Below are 18,531 nucleotides of genomic sequence, written 5' to 3' on the forward strand. Positions count from 1 at the left end.
CCAGACCTCAGAGGCCTCAGGACCTGTCCCTGTGGGGCTGGTGTCCCCTTCCCCAGCCCCTGTATTTCCTCCAGCACCCCCAGCCTGGGGGCGGGAGCACGCCCTTGCTGTCTCTTGGTCCAGTCTGTGGAGGCGCAGACGGCACATGTGGGCAGGGCGACACTTCTGGTTCCTTGTCTTTGGCCGAGACTGGCATTAACTTCCCGTGCCTCAGGTTCCCTGGTCGTGAAGCGAAGGCCCTGCAGACCTGACCCTGACGATCCCGGGAGTCCCCAGAGACACACTCAGCCTTTCTGGACCGGGCAGGGAGGAGAGGGGGCTTCTCTTCCTGGAAGAGGCAACTGGGGGGACCTAGAGGGAAGATGAGGGTCCCGGGCTCTCCACCCCGTGGGGGAGGAGCAGGGTCCTGTGGGCTGGGGAGCGGGGCCAGAGCTTCAGGGTCAGCCTTGGGGGCAGGAGCTCAGAGGGGAGGAATGTGTGGAAGAGGAAAGGAACCCCCTGAGACCCCCCTCCCACCACCACCTGCCTCGGCTGAAGCCCCACCGCCCACCAGCGCATCAGCCACCAGAGAAGGCCCTGGGCAGATGCTCCCATGGAGGCCCCCAGGGGGACTGGGTGGGTCACGTGCATTGGAGGAAACGCCTCATGGGGATGAGTGGGAGCCACCCCCAGCTGTGCCCAGCACCCCTCCAGAACCACTCCCATTCCTGGGGTCATGGGCCCTAGCCCCGCTGAGGGAAAACCATGGGGCAGAGCAGTCTCCCTCCTAGGCAGGCCATGAGACCTCCCCACCCCCCACCCCTAGGGGGGCCGAAGGACCAGCAGAGAACAGGAGGGTGCAGAAAGGTTTATTTTCTCCTGGCACGGGCTGGCACACTGGGGGCAGGACCTGGGCAGGGCTGCTGCCTTTGCTCTCCTAGAGGCCCCTCCGGTCAGGGCGCGGCCGTCTCTGCATCTTGGGCCAATAGTTGGTTGATGGTGTTTGCAAAATTGGATAAGCTTGTGAACATAGCAGGGCACTGGGGGCCTGAGCCTAGGGCTGGACAGGTGGGCTGGGTAGGGGTGGCGGAGGTTTTCAGGGTCTGTGCTCGTGGGTGCGTGTGTGTGCCTGTGCGTGCGTGTGCTGTGTCAGACTCTGTTCAGAACGAGGCCCCGCTTTCTGTGCTGGAGTCAGAGCTGGTCACAGCAGGGCCCAGAGCAGGACGGGTCCTAGGCTGAGCAGGAGCCCCCCACCAGGGCCAAGGTGCCCTGTCCCCCCGTTACACAGGTCCTTTTCACAGCACACCAGACCCTGCGATTCAAACTTAGGTTGGCCCTGCAGGTCTGCAGGGTCCAGGACATCCATGGGGCTCATCTGGGAGAGCTGCTGCATTACCCTGGAAACTTCGTCGCAGGAGGGGGCGCACCCCTTCTGCTGGTATTTCAGCTGCTTTCCTGTGGGCAAGGAGGGGGGAGCCTGGCGTGAGAAGCTCCACGCCCCTCTCAGCCTCCTAGACTCGCCCCTGGTCACCAGCTCCCAGGGAGCACTTGGTCCTCCGTCCCGCTGCTGGAGTGGCATCCCGCCCCGTCCCCGCGGAGGCCTCTGGAGGCCGGCCCCTCGCCATGCAGTTGGGGATGTTGAGGCAGGCGGGAGCGGGGCCGCTGGCAAGCCCACACTCCTCCGAGGGGCTGGGGGAGCATCAGAGCAGAGCCCCCTGGCCTGCCCCCACCCGCTGGGCCCTGGGGACTCACCATCGCCCTTGGTCAAGGTCATGTTGCTGCTGTAGCAGACACCGGGCATCGGACACGGGAGGGGCTGGCAGGGACCACCGTTCTCCATATCAATGCAGGTGTAGCACTGTAGGCTCAGGGCTGGCGCTGGGGGGCAGGGAGCACGGGGTCAGACCTCTTCAGGCCTGAACCCCGGCCCCTTCCCACCCTCTTGGGGCCTGGGGGGCAGACCCGTCCCATGCGCACACATGGGATCGCACAGGGGATGGCCAGCCATGCCCAGCAGCACAGACCCCGGCCTGGTGCCCCGCTGCTCACCGCGCTCCCAGCACAGCAGGATGGCCAGCAGGAGGAGGTGGAGGCCTGTCATGGCTCCTGGAGGTGAGAAGATGTGCCTGGGCTCCTGCTGGGGGAGGGGTGCTGCCACCCCTCCCCAGACCCTGGCCCTCCAAGGCTGAGCCCTCGCCAGCCCAGTTCCCTCCTGCCTCACTCACCCGCAGGCGTCAGGTTCCCGTCTGTCGGCTGGCACTGGAGCCTCTTATCCCCCGGCCAAGAAGTCCTCCCCCAGCATCCTGTGCCCCATCAGGAGGAAGCTGGGGCTGGACTCTTTTGTCTCCACCCTTTCCGGAGTAGCTATCACACCCGACCTGAGTCCCAGGCCAGGACGGGGTCTCACCTAGCCGACCAGTGGTGCCTTCAGGGAAATTGCAGGAGGAAGCTGGGCGCTCTCTGTTTCTGGCTTCACCTTCCAGGGTCTCTCGGAGGCTGTGGGGCCCTCCCCAGCTATACAGCTGAGACCTCTCTGTCCCTCTTCCATTCCTGGCCCCCAGTCCCCAGACCCATAAACCCGTCCTGTCCTCCATATATGCTCCCCAAAAAGTGCTCCTCACAAGTCACAGAAGCAGAAACAAATTTTTTTAATGTTAAACACATCGTTGTTGATTTTTTCTCGTTTTTCTGCTGCATTTGGTGTTCGTGTAGTAATGGGTGCCGAGCGGCTCATTGTCTCAGGATCTCTGTCCTTACACACTTATTCTTTGGTTGAGTTTATAGTTTTGATGATCTTAGCCATCCCGGGGATGCAACAGTAGCTTATCTGAGGCCCGAGCTCAAACCGAGTGAAGACGCGTGCTCGTGTGAGACTGGGGGCTGACAGCTCTGGAGACGCGGCCGTCTCGACGAGACTCACGATATCAAACTAGTCTTCATGAGCTTTTAAAAAAAATTTTTTTTTAATTTTTTCATTTTATTTATTTATTTGACAGACAGAGATCACAATTAGACAGAGAGGCAGGCAGAGAGAGAGGGGGAAGCAGGCTCCCCACTGAGCAGAGAGCCCGACGCGGGACTCGATCCCAGGACCCTGAGATCATGACCTGAGCCGAAGGCAGAGGCTTTAACCCACTGAGCCCCCCAGGCACCCCCAAACTAGTCTTATTTACCGAAGATTTGCCCAAATCACATAAACTTGAACGGTACTTGGTTCATTTCTCTATTGACAATAGTGTTAGGGATAGTTTGTTTTGATGGAAGCAAATTAGAACAGAAGAGTTTTGTCCATGGGATTTTATAACTGAATTTGCTGATCTCACCCAGAGGCAGGAGAATGTCACAAGGTGACCGAGGTGACAAGGTGCAGACGGTCACGGTGCCGCTCTATCCGAAGTTCTAGCCACGCATCAGGCAGAAGCCCAGTGAGACAAAATTCTCTGGTTTATATGAAAGACTTGACTTTCCTCTTCGCGCCGCTTCTGTTTTTTTTTTTTTTTTTGACTGGGTACAGTATACTTTATTGATGTTACATGACAAGATAGGGCTCCCCAAGCCCCTCCCCTTCTTCAGGAGGTCTGGGAAGGAAAGAGTGGAGGTTGGGGGATTCTCAGTGTTTTGGGGGATAAGTTGGGGCAGGGATCCCCCAGCAGCTGAGGGCCTCTCTCTTCCTCTTGCACTGGCTGGGGCTGGTGGTTCAAGGGGTTCTTATTCCTTGGAGGCCATGTGGACCATAAGGTCCACCACCCGGTTGCTGTAGCCAAATTCATTGTCATACCCAGAAATGAGCTTGACAAAGTGGTCATTGAGAGCAATGCCAGCCCTGGCATTGAAGGTAGAGGAGTGGGTGTCACTGTTGAAGTCGCAGGAGACAACCTGGTACTCAGTATACCCCAGGATGCCCTTAAGGGGGCCCTCTGATGCCTGCTTCACCACCTTCTTGATGTCATCATATTTGGCAGCTTTCTCCAGGCGGCAGGTCAGATCCACAACAGACACGTTGGGGGTGGGGACACGGAAGGCCATGCCAGTGAGCTTCCCATTCAGCTCAGGGATGACCTTGCCTACAGCCTTTAGCCGCACCAGTGGAAGCAGGGATGATGTTCTGGGCAGCCCCTCGGCCGTCACACCACAGCTTCCCAGAGGGGCCGTCCACAGTCTTCTGGATGGCAGTGATGGCATGGACGGTGGTCACGAGTCCCTCCACAATGCCGAAGTTGTCATGGATGACCTTGGCCAGAGGAGCCAAGCAGTTGGTGGTACAGGAGGCATTGCTGACAATCTTTTTTTAAAAGATTATTTATTTATTTATTTATTTATTCGACAGACAGAGATCGCAAGCAGGCAGAGAGGCAGGCAGAGAGAGAGGGAGAAGCAGGGTCCCCGCTGAGCAGAGAGCCCGACGCTGGGCTGGATCCCAGGACCCTGGGACCATGACCCGAGCCAAAGGCAGAGGCCCAACCCACTGAGCCACCCAGGAACCCCCATTGCTGACAATCTTGAGGGAGTTGTCATACTTCTCATGGTTCACACCCATCACGAACATGGGGGCATCAGCAGAAGGAGCAGAGATGATGACTCTCTTGGCCCCGCCCTTCAAGTGAGCCCCAGCCTTCTCCATGGTGGTGAAGACCCCAGTGGACTCCACAACATACTCAGCACCAGCATCGCCCCATTTGATGTTGGCGGGATCTCGCTCCTGGAAGATGGCGATGGACTTCCCATTGATGACAAGCTTCCCGTTCTCAGCCTTGACTGTGCTGTGGAATTTACCGTGGGTAGAATCATACTGGAACATGCAGACCATGTAGTTGAGATCCATGAAAGGGTCATTGATGGTGACAATATCCACTTTACCAGAGTTAAAAGCAGCCCTGGTGACCAGGCGCCCACTACGGCCAAATCCGTCCACTCCGACCTTCACCATTGTGTCTCGGGCACGGGGCTAGCACTGCACCTGGAGATGCGGCTGTCTGTCGAACGGGGAAGAGCAGAGAGCCCCCGCTTTCTGTTTTTACCTGAATTGTGTTTCTGCAGATGAGACCATTTGAGATCTCCTGCCTCACCTGAGGGAGAATGCTTCTCATCCAGGTTGATAGAACAGACCTCAAGATTTTCTCCGGCGCCATGTGCAGTCTTACGGGGGCTGCGGACTACGGCTCGGTTGGGGTGCTGAGGGCCGGCCTCCTCTGAGGGGCTGAAATAGGGTTTCCAATGAGCCTCCCAGCTTGACGGGTCTGCTGGTAGGGTCCCTGTGTCCCTGAGAGCCTCCAGTGAGGGCAGGCAGCCTCGGGCTTGAGTGGCCGCAGGGGCGGAGGGTGGAGTGGACGGGGTGGAGAGGGGTTGGGGTTTGAAGGACACCCAAGGACAGGCGGGGGCTGGTGGTGGTAAAGCTTGGGAACAGAGAGGTCCGGGAAGAACCAGTCTGGGGAGGTCTTCAGTGTCCTAAAGAGGTCTCCAGAGGTCCAAATCATCCTTGGTGAAATCTTGCCATCAGGAGGAAGGGGACAGAGCTAGCACCATGGTGGCGGGCGGCAGGGCCCTGGCAGTCTGCAGAAGCCAGGGACGGGGCGGGGTGGGGGGAGGTGGGGCGGGGTGGGGGGAGCCGCAGGGAGGCAGCCACCTGAACCACAAGGACCGCATGTCAACCCCGGCAGATCTGGCGCCAAGTTCCTGGGCTCTAAAGAGTCGGTCCTGGGCGCGGGCTGAATGGTGTCCCTCTTGTCCTGTGGGTCGGGAGCAACTCCCCCCTGCAGCTGTCCTGGGAGGTGCTGGGTGGGCCTTGGCCGGCGCGGGAGAAGACAGCTGGGTTTGGGAGGGTGCACAGAAACGCACCAACTCTGAAATGTTCAGACGGCAACGTGTCGACGCATTCATGCGCAGGAGGGACGGGGAATGGGGTGGGAGGTAAGCTCGGAACACCCGCCATGTGCTCCACGAACTGGAGGAAGCCCCAGGACCTTCCTGGTGGACTCTGATCCGTCATCTCCCAGCCAAGGCCCCCGGGGCGGGGGTGGGGAGTGGTGACGTGCACACGGTGCCCCGGCGGCACTTGCACTCGGAGCTGCTCTCGGCTCCAGAACTCAAGGAGCCCGAGGCAAGCTTCCTCCTCTCCGCCGGTCTTGCTTTATTCACGCTCACCGGCCGGTGGGTGTCCACTTGGTTTGGGAGGTGGAGACCCACATTGAGGCTCACACTATCCTAGACTTGGTACTCGGAGCCCTTAGAACTGACCTCTGTGCTCTGCTGTGTCCCCAGCGGGCAGAGGCACATCTTGGTTTTTTGGCGGAAAGAATATTCCAGGCTCCTCCTCCTCTCTCCGGGATCCAGCCCTGGAGCGGCTGTTTCTCCCCCGAGCCCCAGTTCTTCCTGGTGGAGAGCTGTTCTCGGCCGTGGACATGCTCACTGCTGCTGGGGGCCACTGTCCTCAGACTCCCTCAGTGCCCAGAGCCAGGAGACGCATGTCGATGCTGTTGCTCATGCCTGGACACCTGTGGCACTTCTGTGCCTATGCTCAGGGGAACCATGGCTTCACACCAGCGTCTTCATGGGATCCAACAGCCTTGGCTGCCTCCTGGCTGCCCCTTTCCCACGGCTCCCCCGCCCACAGCAGCTCGGTTCCCCCGCCTGCTGCCAGTCTCCCATCTCCCCCGATCTGGGTTGAACTGTGTCGCCCAAGAGATATGTCCAGGTCCTAACTCCCGGTGAATTTGACCTTATTTGGAAGTAGGGTCATTGCAGATATAACTGGCTGAGTTGAGATGAACCCATACTGGAATAGGGAGACTCCTGTGTCAGCGAGAGCCTTCTTAGATCAGGCGTGCAAGGAGAGAACGGCCGAGTGGCCACAGGGGCGAGCAAGGACTGCAGGCCGGCACTGGGAGCAGAGAGGGTGATGCGCAAGTCTCCCCTGCAGCTTCCAGGGGAGCACGGCCCTGCCCACCTCGGCTTTGGACTTCCAGCCTCTGGAACTGCAACAGAACATGTTTCTATCGAGTGCGGCCAGTCGGCCGGTTAGGGTTGTCAGATGCCGCAGCCCCCGCCCTGCCGGGCCCTGTGGGGGGACCTTCTACCCCACTGCGGTCATTTCTGCCAGTTGAGCACTACCCTCACACCACCGCCCCATCTGGGGCCCCTTAAGGCAGAGAATAGGGTCCCTGACAAGCTGGGTGTGTATGCTGATTACCCCAGGATAGAAGACAGCGGTTTCACTAACTGAGCAAGAATTATAAGGTCTGGGCTCTTGATTCACTGGGGTCCCTCCCTCTGCCTGTTCCTGAGCCTAACAGCCCAGGGCAATGGGCATTGGGAAGTCCTGTAGGGCAGGGTTAACTCGGGCTTGGAGAGTGGGAGACTGTGAGGCCCAGGTGCTGCGGACCCCGGGGACACCTGCACTGTCCACTGTGCGGCCACGAGCTCAAGGTCCCTGCAGGTGAGCGCCACGGGATGTGGCCCTATGACCGTGTCAACGTGCACACTCACAGGAGAGCCTAGGCAAAAGCCCCAAAGGGCTGCTTGCTTTCCAATGGCTTTGGAGGGGGGGAGTTGTCCCAAACCCAACAGGCGGCTTCTCCATCCTCAGCCCCAAACCTGGCACCAGCTTGTTGGCAGGCCTCCTGCTGTGGGCAGAGAGGAGGGGCTGCACGGCAAAAAGACACCCCAGAGATAAGGGGAGAGCTGGCAGGCCTTCCACGAGACCCCCTGTGTGCGGAGTCGAGTCGGGCTGAGGGGATGAAGCTGAGGTGGGGCTGCTCTGTCCTCCAGGGACTTCTGACTCAGTGCCCCAGGAGGAGGAGGGAGCGTCTCTTTCGAGCTCAGAAGGGAGAATGTAAAGGGGTTTGGCAACAAATAAAGGAAGCTAGAAAGATCTCCCTCCCCGCGGCCCCAGTCACTGCAGGCCGGGCAGGCGACCGTCAGAGCCCCGTTCATGCGGTCCTTGCTAAGTCAGTGCCATGCCTAACAGGCTGCGCCAGCTGCTTGCAGTCCGTCAGCGAAAAAGGGGATTCCTTTGCCTTAATGAAAGTCGGATTATGAAGCTCAGTAAGAAGGAACTTGCTCAATGTCAGGGGGCTGGACAGGAGGGACAGCGGGCAGCAGCGGCTCTGCAGCTGGAGTCCAGCACGTGGGAGGAGGGGCGTGGCAATTTTAAGCTTATTTTGTAATTTCAAGCAGGAGAAAGTAATTTGAGCAAAGACAGAAAAAGGAGAGGACAGTTAGTGCGCAACGTGCCTGGAGTGTTCTAGAAACATCCAAGGGGGTGTGGTGGGGGGAAGAGGGCCGCAGCCCGGGTCTCGCTGCGGTGCCTGTGAGCGGAGCAGAGGTCGGTCCCAGGAGCTCGGGTGGCAGAACCGACCGGATTTCCCCGAGAACCGCTGAGAAACGGAGTGAAGGGGAGCACGGGCCCTCGCTGGGGAAGTGCTTCAGCTGCACAGACAATGGGCTGTTCTGTGCCTGTTAAATTGTGTGAGGCGTCCTTCCCAATGGTGGGTTGTTGTCTCTGTGCCCTACTCAGTGCAGAGTTCACACACACACACACACACACACGCACACACACACACACGTGTGTCTGTGCCGGTGAGGCCGTGCAGGCTTGTTTCCCTCTGGAGTTTACACTGTTTTAAGAAAGAGATTTTTATTTTTATGTAATCTCCACGCCCAGTGTGGGGCTTGAACTCACAACCCTGAGATCAGAGTCACCGGCTCCATGGACGGAGGCAGTGTAGGGGTGTGTGTGAAGGTCACCGTCCTGAGTCCTCCTGATTTCCAGCCTGGTTTGGGGTCTTTCACCCCATCCAGGGGGACTGAGCCCCCTCCCCGGGGGATGAGCACCGGCAGGCTGGGGAGGGCCCGTCTTCTGCCCCCGAGCTGTGCACGGCCTCAGTGGGAGGTGAAAGCCTGTGCTCTGGCTGGGGTCATCTGCGGAGGGGAAGCTGTCCTGGAAGGCAGTGAGGGCTACAGGCCTCCAGGGTTAGAGTCAGGAACTCATGCTTCAGCTGCAGAACACGGGGAGCCTCACCACACCAAATGAACAAGGCGTTAGGCATCTCTAGGAAGGCGTTGTGTCCAGTCCGAGGCAGGACAGCTGCTGGGGAATGTGCTGTACCCGGGGCAGAAAGTGTGAGGGGAAACAAGGCAATGGAACACTGTTAGCTACCCTGGATCCTGGAGCCCACTCACAAGGCCTTGAAGGAGGCAGGGGGACCTTCCTCTAGGAGCTCAGCTGCCTCGATGTTGACACTTTGCTAAGGGCAACGAGCCATTCTGGCCCAACTGCCAGGACCCTGTTAGTCTATTTTAACATATAAAAATTCTTTTGGAAAACTCCTTTATCTCTGAACCCCAAGATACATGTCCCCCCAGCATATGACCCATTGATATACATCTGAAGTGTCTTGTGACGGAGTTTTTATGAAACAGTGAAACAGTAATAAATGACCTTCTCCTAACAATAGGGGCCCCCTCAGCATCCTGGGAACCTTGTTCCAAAATACCTGGGAGGCTTTCACCGTTCCTAACCCCTTCCCAACCTGAGAGTATTTAATGGGTCACTACTCATGACCCCAGGACCGCTCCATCTGCCCCCGGGTCCTCTCCCTGTGCTTTAATAAAACCACCTTTTTGGACCAAAGAGGTCTCAAAAATCCCTCCTTGGGCCATGGGCTCCTCACAGACATTCCAAAACTACATGCTTTGGCGCTCAGTGTGGGGCTCCGGTTGTGTCTCCTGGACTCAGCCTTGGTGTGGGCCTGGCGAGTACGTTCTCTCGTCTCCCCACTCTCATTGCAGGGGCTTTTTGAGGAGTATCGTCTTACTGGAACACGTTCAGGTCGATCGCTAAGGTACGATTGTCCAGCCCAATGCTGCTCTACCAGGACAGACGGAGAAACCCTGCCATTTCGCTGGAAGTCAGTCCCCGAGCCTGAACGGTAATAAGACCCAGAAACTTGATGCCCTCTCTTTGTTCCTGTCCTTCGACAAAGTCATCTGTCGTGGGCACGGGACAGCCACCCCAGCGACCAGCCTGGCTGCCCATCTTAACTCTCCCATGTGAGGTTCCCTCCTCATCGGTCTAATGTGATCCTACCCACCTCCCTGGTCTGGCCCCTTCTGGCCGCGGGACCTCCACGGGGAGCCGGCAGAACCCAGCACCCGACTGAACTAAAACCCAACGGGGATGGCTTCCTGGGGACTCTGGCTGTAAAGACCACACGTGTGGGAATGTCACTCAGAACGTGACGGGTTTCTATCTTTACTGTTTTCCGTCAAGGTCCTCTAAGTACTTAAACTCCAATATTGGGACATTTCCCCTTGTAAAACTTCTCTAGTGTTTTCCATGGGCTAACAATGGTGGGTCCTTCAAGGCAAGGTGGAGTAAGAGGTGACCTTCATGGCAGGACCTCCGAGGCATGGTATTTCAGGCCCTACTAGCCTAGGACGCAGTGGGAACATGGGGGGACGCTGGCATCGCTCCTCCGGGGACTTTAAGGCAGAGCGGTGATCAGAGCGACCTCATCGGAGGGACATGTTGAGTCCCTTTGACGCCAGGAGCCTCTGACGGATCCCGTGTGGGACGCCACCTGGGAGTCGGGAATGGGATTCCCCGTGATGGACCTTCTCTCTCTCTCTCTCCCCAGTTCCCAAGGACTCTCCCTCGGGGAGCCTTCTAACCCCCCGGAAACCATGTGGATTGCGAAGTTGAGGAAAGGATTGAGCTCCTGTAGCCCCGCGTGGCCTCGGTGGGATGTGGCGGTTCGTCTCTTCCGCAGGAAGCGGGGCGCATGGGCGGGGATGCTCTAGGGCAGCCTGCGGGCTCCGCATCGGACCGACCTAAGGGGCCTCTTGCAGAACAGGTCGGGTCAGGAACCGGGCCGGTCAATTCCCTCCCAGCGTGGAGGACGATAATGATCTAAACATGCCTCGTCCCGACAGGATCCAGGTTGCTGGAGGAAACAGGGGCCGTGGTCCCGAGGAGACGGACGGGGTCTCACGGTCCCTCCTCCTGACGGCTGTGGGGGCGTCTCCTGCATTTCGCGGGCTTGCTGGCTGCAGTTAGAGCCAGCTGTGGGGCTGGACCCGGGGATGGGGACTTGAAGGAGGTTTCCCAAGCAGCTGCCGAAACTCCCTCTGTGTCCGGGGAGTTTCCTGTCTTCTCCAGCCCGACCTGGATCACAGGTGTCCACGCTGGGGGACAAACAAACAGGGTGTCTGTTCGTCTGTCTGAGCCGAGGAGCTTTAGAACCAAGAAACCGCGTTCTCTGCCTTCTGGGGGCACGTGGCCTCCTCTCCAGGCCTCCCCCTCCCGTGTCTGCATGGCCCCGGGGGCCTCCTGCTTAACTGGCTTTGGGGCCCTCCTTGCTGGTGCTCGGGCCTCCCCCCCCCCCCCCAGGAGCAGAGAGGAGGGTCAACACTTGACCCCTAGCACTCCAGACTCCCCCCAGGGTCCCAGGGAAAAACCACAGAGGGCAACAAACTGATTGGCTTTTAAAAGAGGGTCCAGGTGGAATGTAATTGGCATTGAAACTAATTTAAGTTTGTTGGATTAATTAAGATGAACATATCTTTAGAATTATCAGCATTAAAGATGAAACATTTATTCTACCAGGGTTTGCTGAAGGTCAAATAGGCTGTTGTCTCAGTTGCAATTTGTCAGCAAAAAATGACTAAAATGATGGTTCATTTTCTGTCTCAAAGCTTTCTCTGGGAAGCCCTGGGTCGGTCGAGCGTCCGCCTCTGGCTCCGTCCGGGTCCGGGATGGAGCCTGCTTCTCCCTCCGACCCTCCCGCTGCTTGTGCTGTCGCCCGCTCTCGCTCTCTCTCAAGTAGATTAATAAAATCTTAAAAAAAAAAAAAAAAAGACTCCTATTTGGGTTCTTTTTCTTTCTGTTCCTCTAACCCCGTTTGTGTCTTTCCCCACGTCTCTCCGCCCGGTGCCGAGACGCTTTCTCTGCCGCCGCGTCCCGCCGAGGGTGCTTCCCGCTCGGGGGATCTGCACGTGCGGCCTCTCCTGACTCAGCGCCTCTGCCCCTCGCTGCTGCTCTCGCTGCGAACGCCCCAGGGACAGCGTGGAGCCCAGCACGGCCGTCTCTGCGCCCCCAGTCAGCAGGGAGACCTCTCGGAAGATGAGACCTTCCATCAACAACTTACAGGCTGAAGGATCAGAGGGTTCGGGGTGGGGGGGGTGACGTGGGAACCAAAAGCAGAAGAAAAATCAAATTTCCTTTCTCCCTACAGCCCACTGACAAGTCCTCGGAACAGGCAGAGCGACCTTCCTCTAGGGGCTCAGCGGCCTCCATGCTGACACTTCACGAAGGGCAACAAGCCATTCTGGCCCGACCCCCAGGATCCTGTAAGTCTATTTTAACATAAACATTTCTTTGGAGACTTCCTTTACGTATCCCGAGTACACGGTGGCCATCATCGCCAGAAGCATACACGCACTGAGCTACTGTTGAGGAAAATCTGAGTTGACCGAGAAAACCCAAAGGGCCCACGGCGAGACGGGGGAGCACGGCTTTGTGAATAGCAGCGGGCTCAGTGGCATCGCTCGCAGAGACTGAGCACCGGACCGGGTGAGGAGAGAGTTTTTATGGGAACAGGCAATGGGGGATGGTAGCAGCGGGGTGTTTTCACAGTTCCCTGGACGGTTTCCCAGTTCCCCAAGGCTGAATGGTCCTTTCCTGTGGCAGCATAATCTCTGTGCCGGTATCTCCGGAGAGTACTAAATCACCTGGGGGGGGGGGCTGTTTCCCTTTCTTTTCTTATTCAAACAACACCGGGGATCTGGTCTTTTTCTTCCGGCTCAGCAGGAGCAATGACTTGTTACTGTATCTTTGTCAATGGGGACTTCCATTTGGTCTTTTCTTGGCCTTTGCAGGAGCCAAGGGGAGCCCGGGACGGAAAGGAGCTGGAGCCAGGAGGCTCTGTCCGCCTCAGTAAATCCCAAAGGTCTCAGGACTGAGTTTTCATGGAACAGTAGTGCATGACCTTCTCCTCGCTAGAGCTGCCCCCTCAGGGTCCTGGAAACCTTGTTCCCAAAATACCTGGGAGGCCCGCGCTCTCCCTAACCCCTCCCGACTTGGAAGTATATAGGGGCCCCTCCCCAGGACCCAGTGCAGCTCTACCTGCCCCCGGTCCTGTCCCCGGGCTTTAATAAAACCACCTTTTTGCACCGAAGATGCCTCAAGAATTCTTTCTTGGGCTGTGGGCCCTGAACTTCACCAATATTCCAAAACTATGTCTAGTACTCCAGAGAATGAGCCATGTTACAGCGGTTTAATACATTCTCACATCTTGTAAAAGCTCAAAAGATGATAGATCAGCACACAGGCAGGAATCATAAGTCTAACGGCAAGGAGTGTGGAGAGTAGAATCGGTCCATACATTGAGGATCTTCCTTTAGATGACTCAGTTGAACAGCAGGTGTGTAATGTCAGCTTGGTGGGCTGGGATCAGCCTTCGGGTTTATTCATTTACTTATTTGTTTATTCTTAAAGATTTCATTTGTTTACTTGACGGAGAGACAGTGAGAGAGGGAACCAAGCAGGGAGAGAGAGGGAGAAGCAAGCTTCCCACCAAGAAGGGAGCCTGATGCGGGGATTGATCCCAGGACCCCGCGATCATGACCTGAGCCAAAGGCAGATGCTTAACGACCGAGCCCCCCCAGGTGTCCCTAATGAAGTTCTTGAACCCAGGTGAGGTTCGGTGGGGTGAGGTTCGAAGCCGACGGCTAAGAAAGAAAATTAAGACGCCTTTGGTGCAAAAAGGTGGTTTATTAGAGCACGGGGACAGGGCTGGTGGGCAGGGGGAGATGCTGCCTGGGGGTGTGAGGAGGGGCTGGTTATATACACAGGAGTTGGGTAGGTGAGGACAAAGGCGTGTTCAGAAGGGCTCTTGGGGTACAGAAGACTGTCAGGATATTGGAGGCCTGGTTCCTATCAAGCCAAGGCCGTTTTTCCCCTTAATGAGGCACTAGCAGGAAGACAGTTGGGGGTTTCCTGATGGAATGTCACATTCCTGCTATCAAGTGTCCTTGTTAGTGAGATTTGGGTTTAGAAGAAATTTAACTTTATTTACATTTCCTTCTGCCTCGGCCTCCTTCGGTTTTTATGGAGGGGAGCGCGACTTAGGGCTTGAGGAACTGAGTTATGTGCCTCTGGAAATTGGGCTCTTGATAAGGTAACTTCTTTGTAGATCTCTAGGACATTTGTAAACCCAGGGAGACTCCGTCCTGCAGGATTGTATCTCTGCAAGTTAACTGTTTGTTTCTCGCTGATGGCAGTCGGGGTGCCTGAGGAATGTTGCACACATTACCGAGGGGAGCGGGTGGAGAGGGGGTGCAAGGTGCCAGCTTTTGCTCTGTCCTCAGCCAGCCTCCTGCTCCCTCATCCTCCCCAGGCTTTGGGTTTAAACAAGTCTCCGTACAGTCGTGCTGGTTTGGAAGGTGATCTGGAGTGACTTCCTTACATCTCGGCCTTAGTGAGCTTCTCCATTCAAATCCCCAGGCAGGGGCAGAGGCAGGACCCCGTGGCCCCTGTGCTCTGCTCCTGCCCACAGTCACGCCGGAATCCAACATTAGCCGCGGAGCTCCCCAACCCCAACACCGAAGCTGCTTTTCTCTGGCCTTTCTGCAGCCCGCATTCACTCACGGTAAGGCTGGCCTTTGGGAGGAAGATGGGGTTTCAGTGCATCAGGGTTTAGGCCGCTGACCCAGGAACCCCCCCCCCACCCCGACCTCCAGCTGCGGCCCCACCCTCTCCCTCCGCCCCCACACTGGATTCTGCCTGCTGCTCGGTGCCTCTCATAAACACATGTTCTCCACCTTTTGCGCTGGCTGTGACTGCCTGTGGCCATGACTGCAGTGTGGGGGACCCTCTCCCTGCAGGGGCCTCACTGCGGGGGGACCCCCATGGCCCCACCCAGAGGCCCACATGGGGAGAGGGGCTCCCCTGAGTCCATAGCTCTCTGCCCTCCAGGCCTAGAAGGGAACCTCCAGGCTTGGCCACGTGGGAAGTTCATCATCAGGCGGGACAGGGCAGGACCGGAATCAGGGAGGGAGGTCAGTCTGCTTCTGGGAGGAAGGCAGCCCCCTCCAGAGGCAGGCACGGGTTTGGAGTGGGGAGAAGGAGCCTACAGGAGCAGGCACTCGGTGGGCACCGGCGTCCGGCTCTCCGGGACTCGACGATGGGATGGCGGCCCGTCGGGTCCCCGCAGGCACAGGCAAACCTGGCAGGACGGGCAGGGGCCAGGGAGCGGGGGAGCGGGACACTGCCCTGTGCCCACCTCCTCTCTGCCAGCCACGCTGTGTCTGTGGTGACCAGGGAAGCCGTCCCTGCCGGCAAGGCTCTGTGCTCCCAGCCCATGGCTCCTTTGCCTGGGCCGGGGCGCGTCGGGCACTCCCGGAAGGTGGGAAGTCGGGGTCTACTTGATGCCCGCGGGCCAGGTCTGAGGACCCAGAGGGGCCCCAAAGGATGAGCTGAGAGTGTCCGTGGCTTCCTGCGGGCTGGAAATCCGAAGGGAGCCGGGAGGGATCGAGGGAAGGGCTTCCTGACCAGCACGAGGGAGAGCGGAGCAGACCGTGCCTGGGGCACCGGCGCCCTTGGGGTGAGCTCCCTACTGGAAAGGGGTCCGGGCGCCTGCTCCTTCAGGAAGCCAGGGTAGAGTCCATGGACAGCGAGGGTCACCATGGGAGTTGGGCCGAGACTCACCGGGGGTGAGGTGTTGGCGCCAGGGCCGGCCCTGGAATGCGCTTGGGATCCTGTTCTCTGAGGCCTTTCCAGGTGTTTGGGGCCCAGGAGGAACTCAGAGGGATGAACCGGCGGCCCGTGGAGTGGAAAACCAGCTTCTCTGGGCCCATTCCGAGCCAGGGAAGCGCCGAGCAGGCGTCGCTGGGACACGCCCGCCCTAGGAAGAGCTGGACGGAGACTCTGGGCTTCGGGACGGAGACTCTGGGCGTCGCGGTCCCTGGGGCTTCCCCCGCTCACACCTGCCCGCGCACTCAGGCTGACCCCGGGGCCCCAAGTGCTGTGCCTGTGCCAGTGGCCGCAGAATACTGTCCAGCAGCGCGGGACAGTGGTCCGTGTGGGGCTCAGGGTCGTGGCCCGTCTCTGGGGAATCTCTTGAGCTCCAGCGTGGGCACGGACGCTCGGAAATGCGGGTTCTCATCGCCACGGCCACCAAAGTGGGGACACCCCGCCAACACACAGCCAGGTGACGGTGCAGGGATTGCATCCGCGGAGGGGACAGTCCCCAAATAAGGGAGGCAGGAAGGATCTGCCCCGGTAGGGCGACAAGAGGAAGGAGACCCCGGCTGACCAGTGCCTTGGGGAAGGATCGGGAAGCACCTTGGGGCAGCCTGACTGAGACTGAGTGGGCAGTGACCGTGGGACGCACCTGAAGGGGTCAGGCTGCCATTAAGAACAGAAGAAGGGGCGTCTGGCTGGGTCCCTGGAGCGGGTGACTCTTGATCTCCGAGTTCAAGCCCCACGTTGGGTATAGAGGTCACTTAAAAAAATAAAAAATATTTAAAAAGGAAAAGGAATCCCAGGAACTAGACATCAGAATGTCCCCCAGATACACAGGGGCAGCTGTTGTGGTGGGCAAGGGTCCTCCGCGGGGCTCCGAGTCCCCGTGTAGAAGGCACTGGCGGTATTGTTCACTCAACATTGGTCAAGCGATGGCGCTGGCGTGACTCTGAGTCGCGAGGTGCCCGGCGGGCGGCGGCCACGCGGCAGGATCCCGTGGCCTCCGCGCTCTGCTCCTGCCCATGTCGCGCAGGCTTCCGCCCCCCCCCCCCCCCCCGCACCTGCTGTCTCCCTGGTGGCATTCCTCTGTCACTGCCCTTCCCGCACCTACACTCAGAGATGGTGATGCTTATCTGGTTCTCAGAAGCCCCCTGAGGCCGGGGGCTTGAAGCCACCCGCACTGCTGGCTGGGGGACCCCGGGGCCCCGCACTGCTCTGGGGTCAAGTCCTTGCAGAGCTGGGCTCAGAGGCCGGTGGGCCCCCGGGTTCCCTCTGCCTCCCCCTGGGTAGGGGGGAGGTTGGAGGGCGGGGAGGGTGCAGGCCCCAGAGGGAGCAGAGGGAGGGGGGTGGGGTGGGTGAGAAGGGGCTGAGCCGTGGGAGGAGGAGCCCAGAGCTCTAAGTTTCCATTTCCTGCCGCCTGGGGGAAGGCAGGTAGGGCGGGGAGGGGCGGGGCCGCGGGGGGAGGCCTGCTGGGGCCTCGTGCCCCAGACTCTAGGGGTGCCCTGGCACCTGGCCAGGCTGCGGGGAGGGGCCAGGCACAGGGTGGCCAGGAGCCCAGACTCCCTGATCTCAGCGCCTGGAGCCCGGGGGACGCCCCGCCCCATCTCAGTAGGGGAGTCAGCTCTTTGTTCTGGTCTGTTCCGCATGCCCCCAGGGAGGGGGTCTCTCTCTGGGGAGAAGAAGGGCATGTCCGGGTCCTGTCTCTCGCCTGCCCTCCCTGCTGCTGGGCCTGCTGGCCTGGGAGGTGGAGGGATCCTGCCCCAGCTCTGGCCTCCACCCGCTGTGCGTCTCCGGGGTGGCCACGGCCCAGGCACGCCAGGCAGGCCCTGCGCCTCCTCTCCCTGTCCCTTTCATCATTTAATGAGCTGGAGAACAAGATAGTCTACTAAGGAGTGACACTGAGAATAACCCCTGAATTCTTGACAGGAACTGTGAAGCAGAAGAAAGTACATGAGAACCTAGCGTTCTCTGGGCAGCAAAGGTACCAAGAAAACATTGAAAGAAAACCATCGATCATTGGAAAAACACAACCCAGAGTTTCTTACCGCAGACTTGCACTGGAAGAAAGTGTAGAAGTGTTCGTGAGCCCGAAGGAAAAGGAAGCCACTTGGAAGTGAAGGATCCAGGAATGTGGGAAATCCTGGTGAACACGTGGTAATTCCTAACAGACACTGATTTTGTAGCATTAATTAATTGTGTCTTGTGGGAGACAAATTGATACAGGGAGAATGGAAAGTTACAAGGCAGAGCCAAGGGCTGAGCTGAGCACAGCTGCATAACCTGCGGGGGCAGGGGGTGGCTCAGGTGTCCTGGATGCCACCTCAGGGAGGCCTCTCCAGCCAGTGACTGTCCCCTCGCCAGAGCTGCACTACACACCTCCAAAGGGAGTCTCCACTTCTAAACTAGGAGTGGGAATGACAAAAAAAAAAACCCATAGAATGACAAGCAAAAGAGGCAACGAAAGAAAGAGAGAAGAAAGGAATATTGTTGTATGGGGTAGATCGTAAAACATCATAGTGATTGTTATTATGCCCCAGTAATGGGTCCGTGACTAAAGGGGCGAGAGTGATATAAAACAAAGGTCAAGGAAACCTTGATTCCGCGCCAAGCATCAAGAATCAGACCGAACGTTCGGGGACACACCTCTTACAAGAGAGGGCGACCCTTCTCTGTTTCACAGACTAGTTTTTTTTTTTTTTTAAAGATTTTATTTATTTATTTGAGAGAGAGACAGTGAGAGAGCGCATGGGTGACGAGGAGGTCCGAGACAGACGCAGACTCCCCGTGGAGCTGGGAGCCCGACGCGGGACTCG

The 18,531-nt window shown here is 58.3% G+C and overlaps 1 protein-coding gene, 2 long non-coding RNA genes and 1 pseudogene across 4 annotated transcripts; 1 reads left to right on the top strand and 3 right to left on the bottom strand.

Annotated features, from left to right (window-relative positions):
• Positions 1 to 837: 837 nt before the first annotated feature.
• Positions 838 to 2,307, bottom strand: LOC131827789 (lymphocyte antigen 6H-like). Of its 2 annotated transcripts, none has more exons than XM_059168816.1 (4): positions 2,205 to 2,307; positions 2,029 to 2,113; positions 1,732 to 1,857; positions 838 to 1,434 (listed from the first exon to the last, which is right to left on the bottom strand). In XM_059168816.1, exons 2-4 carry the CDS (start codon positions 2,078 to 2,080, stop codon positions 1,181 to 1,183), a joined length of 432 nt encoding a protein of 143 aa, XP_059024799.1. In that variant the 5' UTR covers positions 2,081 to 2,113; positions 2,205 to 2,307; the 3' UTR covers positions 838 to 1,180. The 2 variants fall into 2 exon arrangements, with proteins under 2 accessions (XP_059024799.1, XP_059024800.1); XM_059168817.1 differs by having other exon boundaries at positions 2,029 to 2,116; positions 2,205 to 2,300.
• Positions 2,308 to 3,672: 1,365 nt separating this feature from the next.
• LOC131827798 (glyceraldehyde-3-phosphate dehydrogenase-like) lies at positions 3,673 to 4,921 on the bottom strand (annotated as a pseudogene).
• Positions 4,922 to 9,380: 4,459 nt separating this feature from the next.
• On the top strand, positions 9,381 to 14,795 carry LOC131827805 (uncharacterized). Its single transcript, XR_009352149.1, has 3 exons — positions 9,381 to 9,905; positions 10,614 to 12,547; positions 12,853 to 14,795. It is a non-coding gene; the product is annotated as an uncharacterized LOC131827805 (long non-coding RNA).
• On the bottom strand, positions 14,496 to 18,016 carry LOC131827806 (uncharacterized). The gene is made up of 3 exons (XR_009352150.1): positions 17,764 to 18,016; positions 16,368 to 16,478; positions 14,496 to 14,635 (listed from the first exon to the last, which is right to left on the bottom strand). It is a non-coding gene; the product is annotated as an uncharacterized LOC131827806 (long non-coding RNA).
• Between the last annotated feature and the right edge of the window lie 515 nt (positions 18,017 to 18,531).

Source organism: Mustela lutreola, chromosome 3, assembly GCF_030435805.1.
Source record: "Mustela lutreola isolate mMusLut2 chromosome 3, mMusLut2.pri, whole genome shotgun sequence".
Classification (NCBI taxonomy): domain Eukaryota; kingdom Metazoa; phylum Chordata; class Mammalia; order Carnivora; family Mustelidae; genus Mustela; species Mustela lutreola.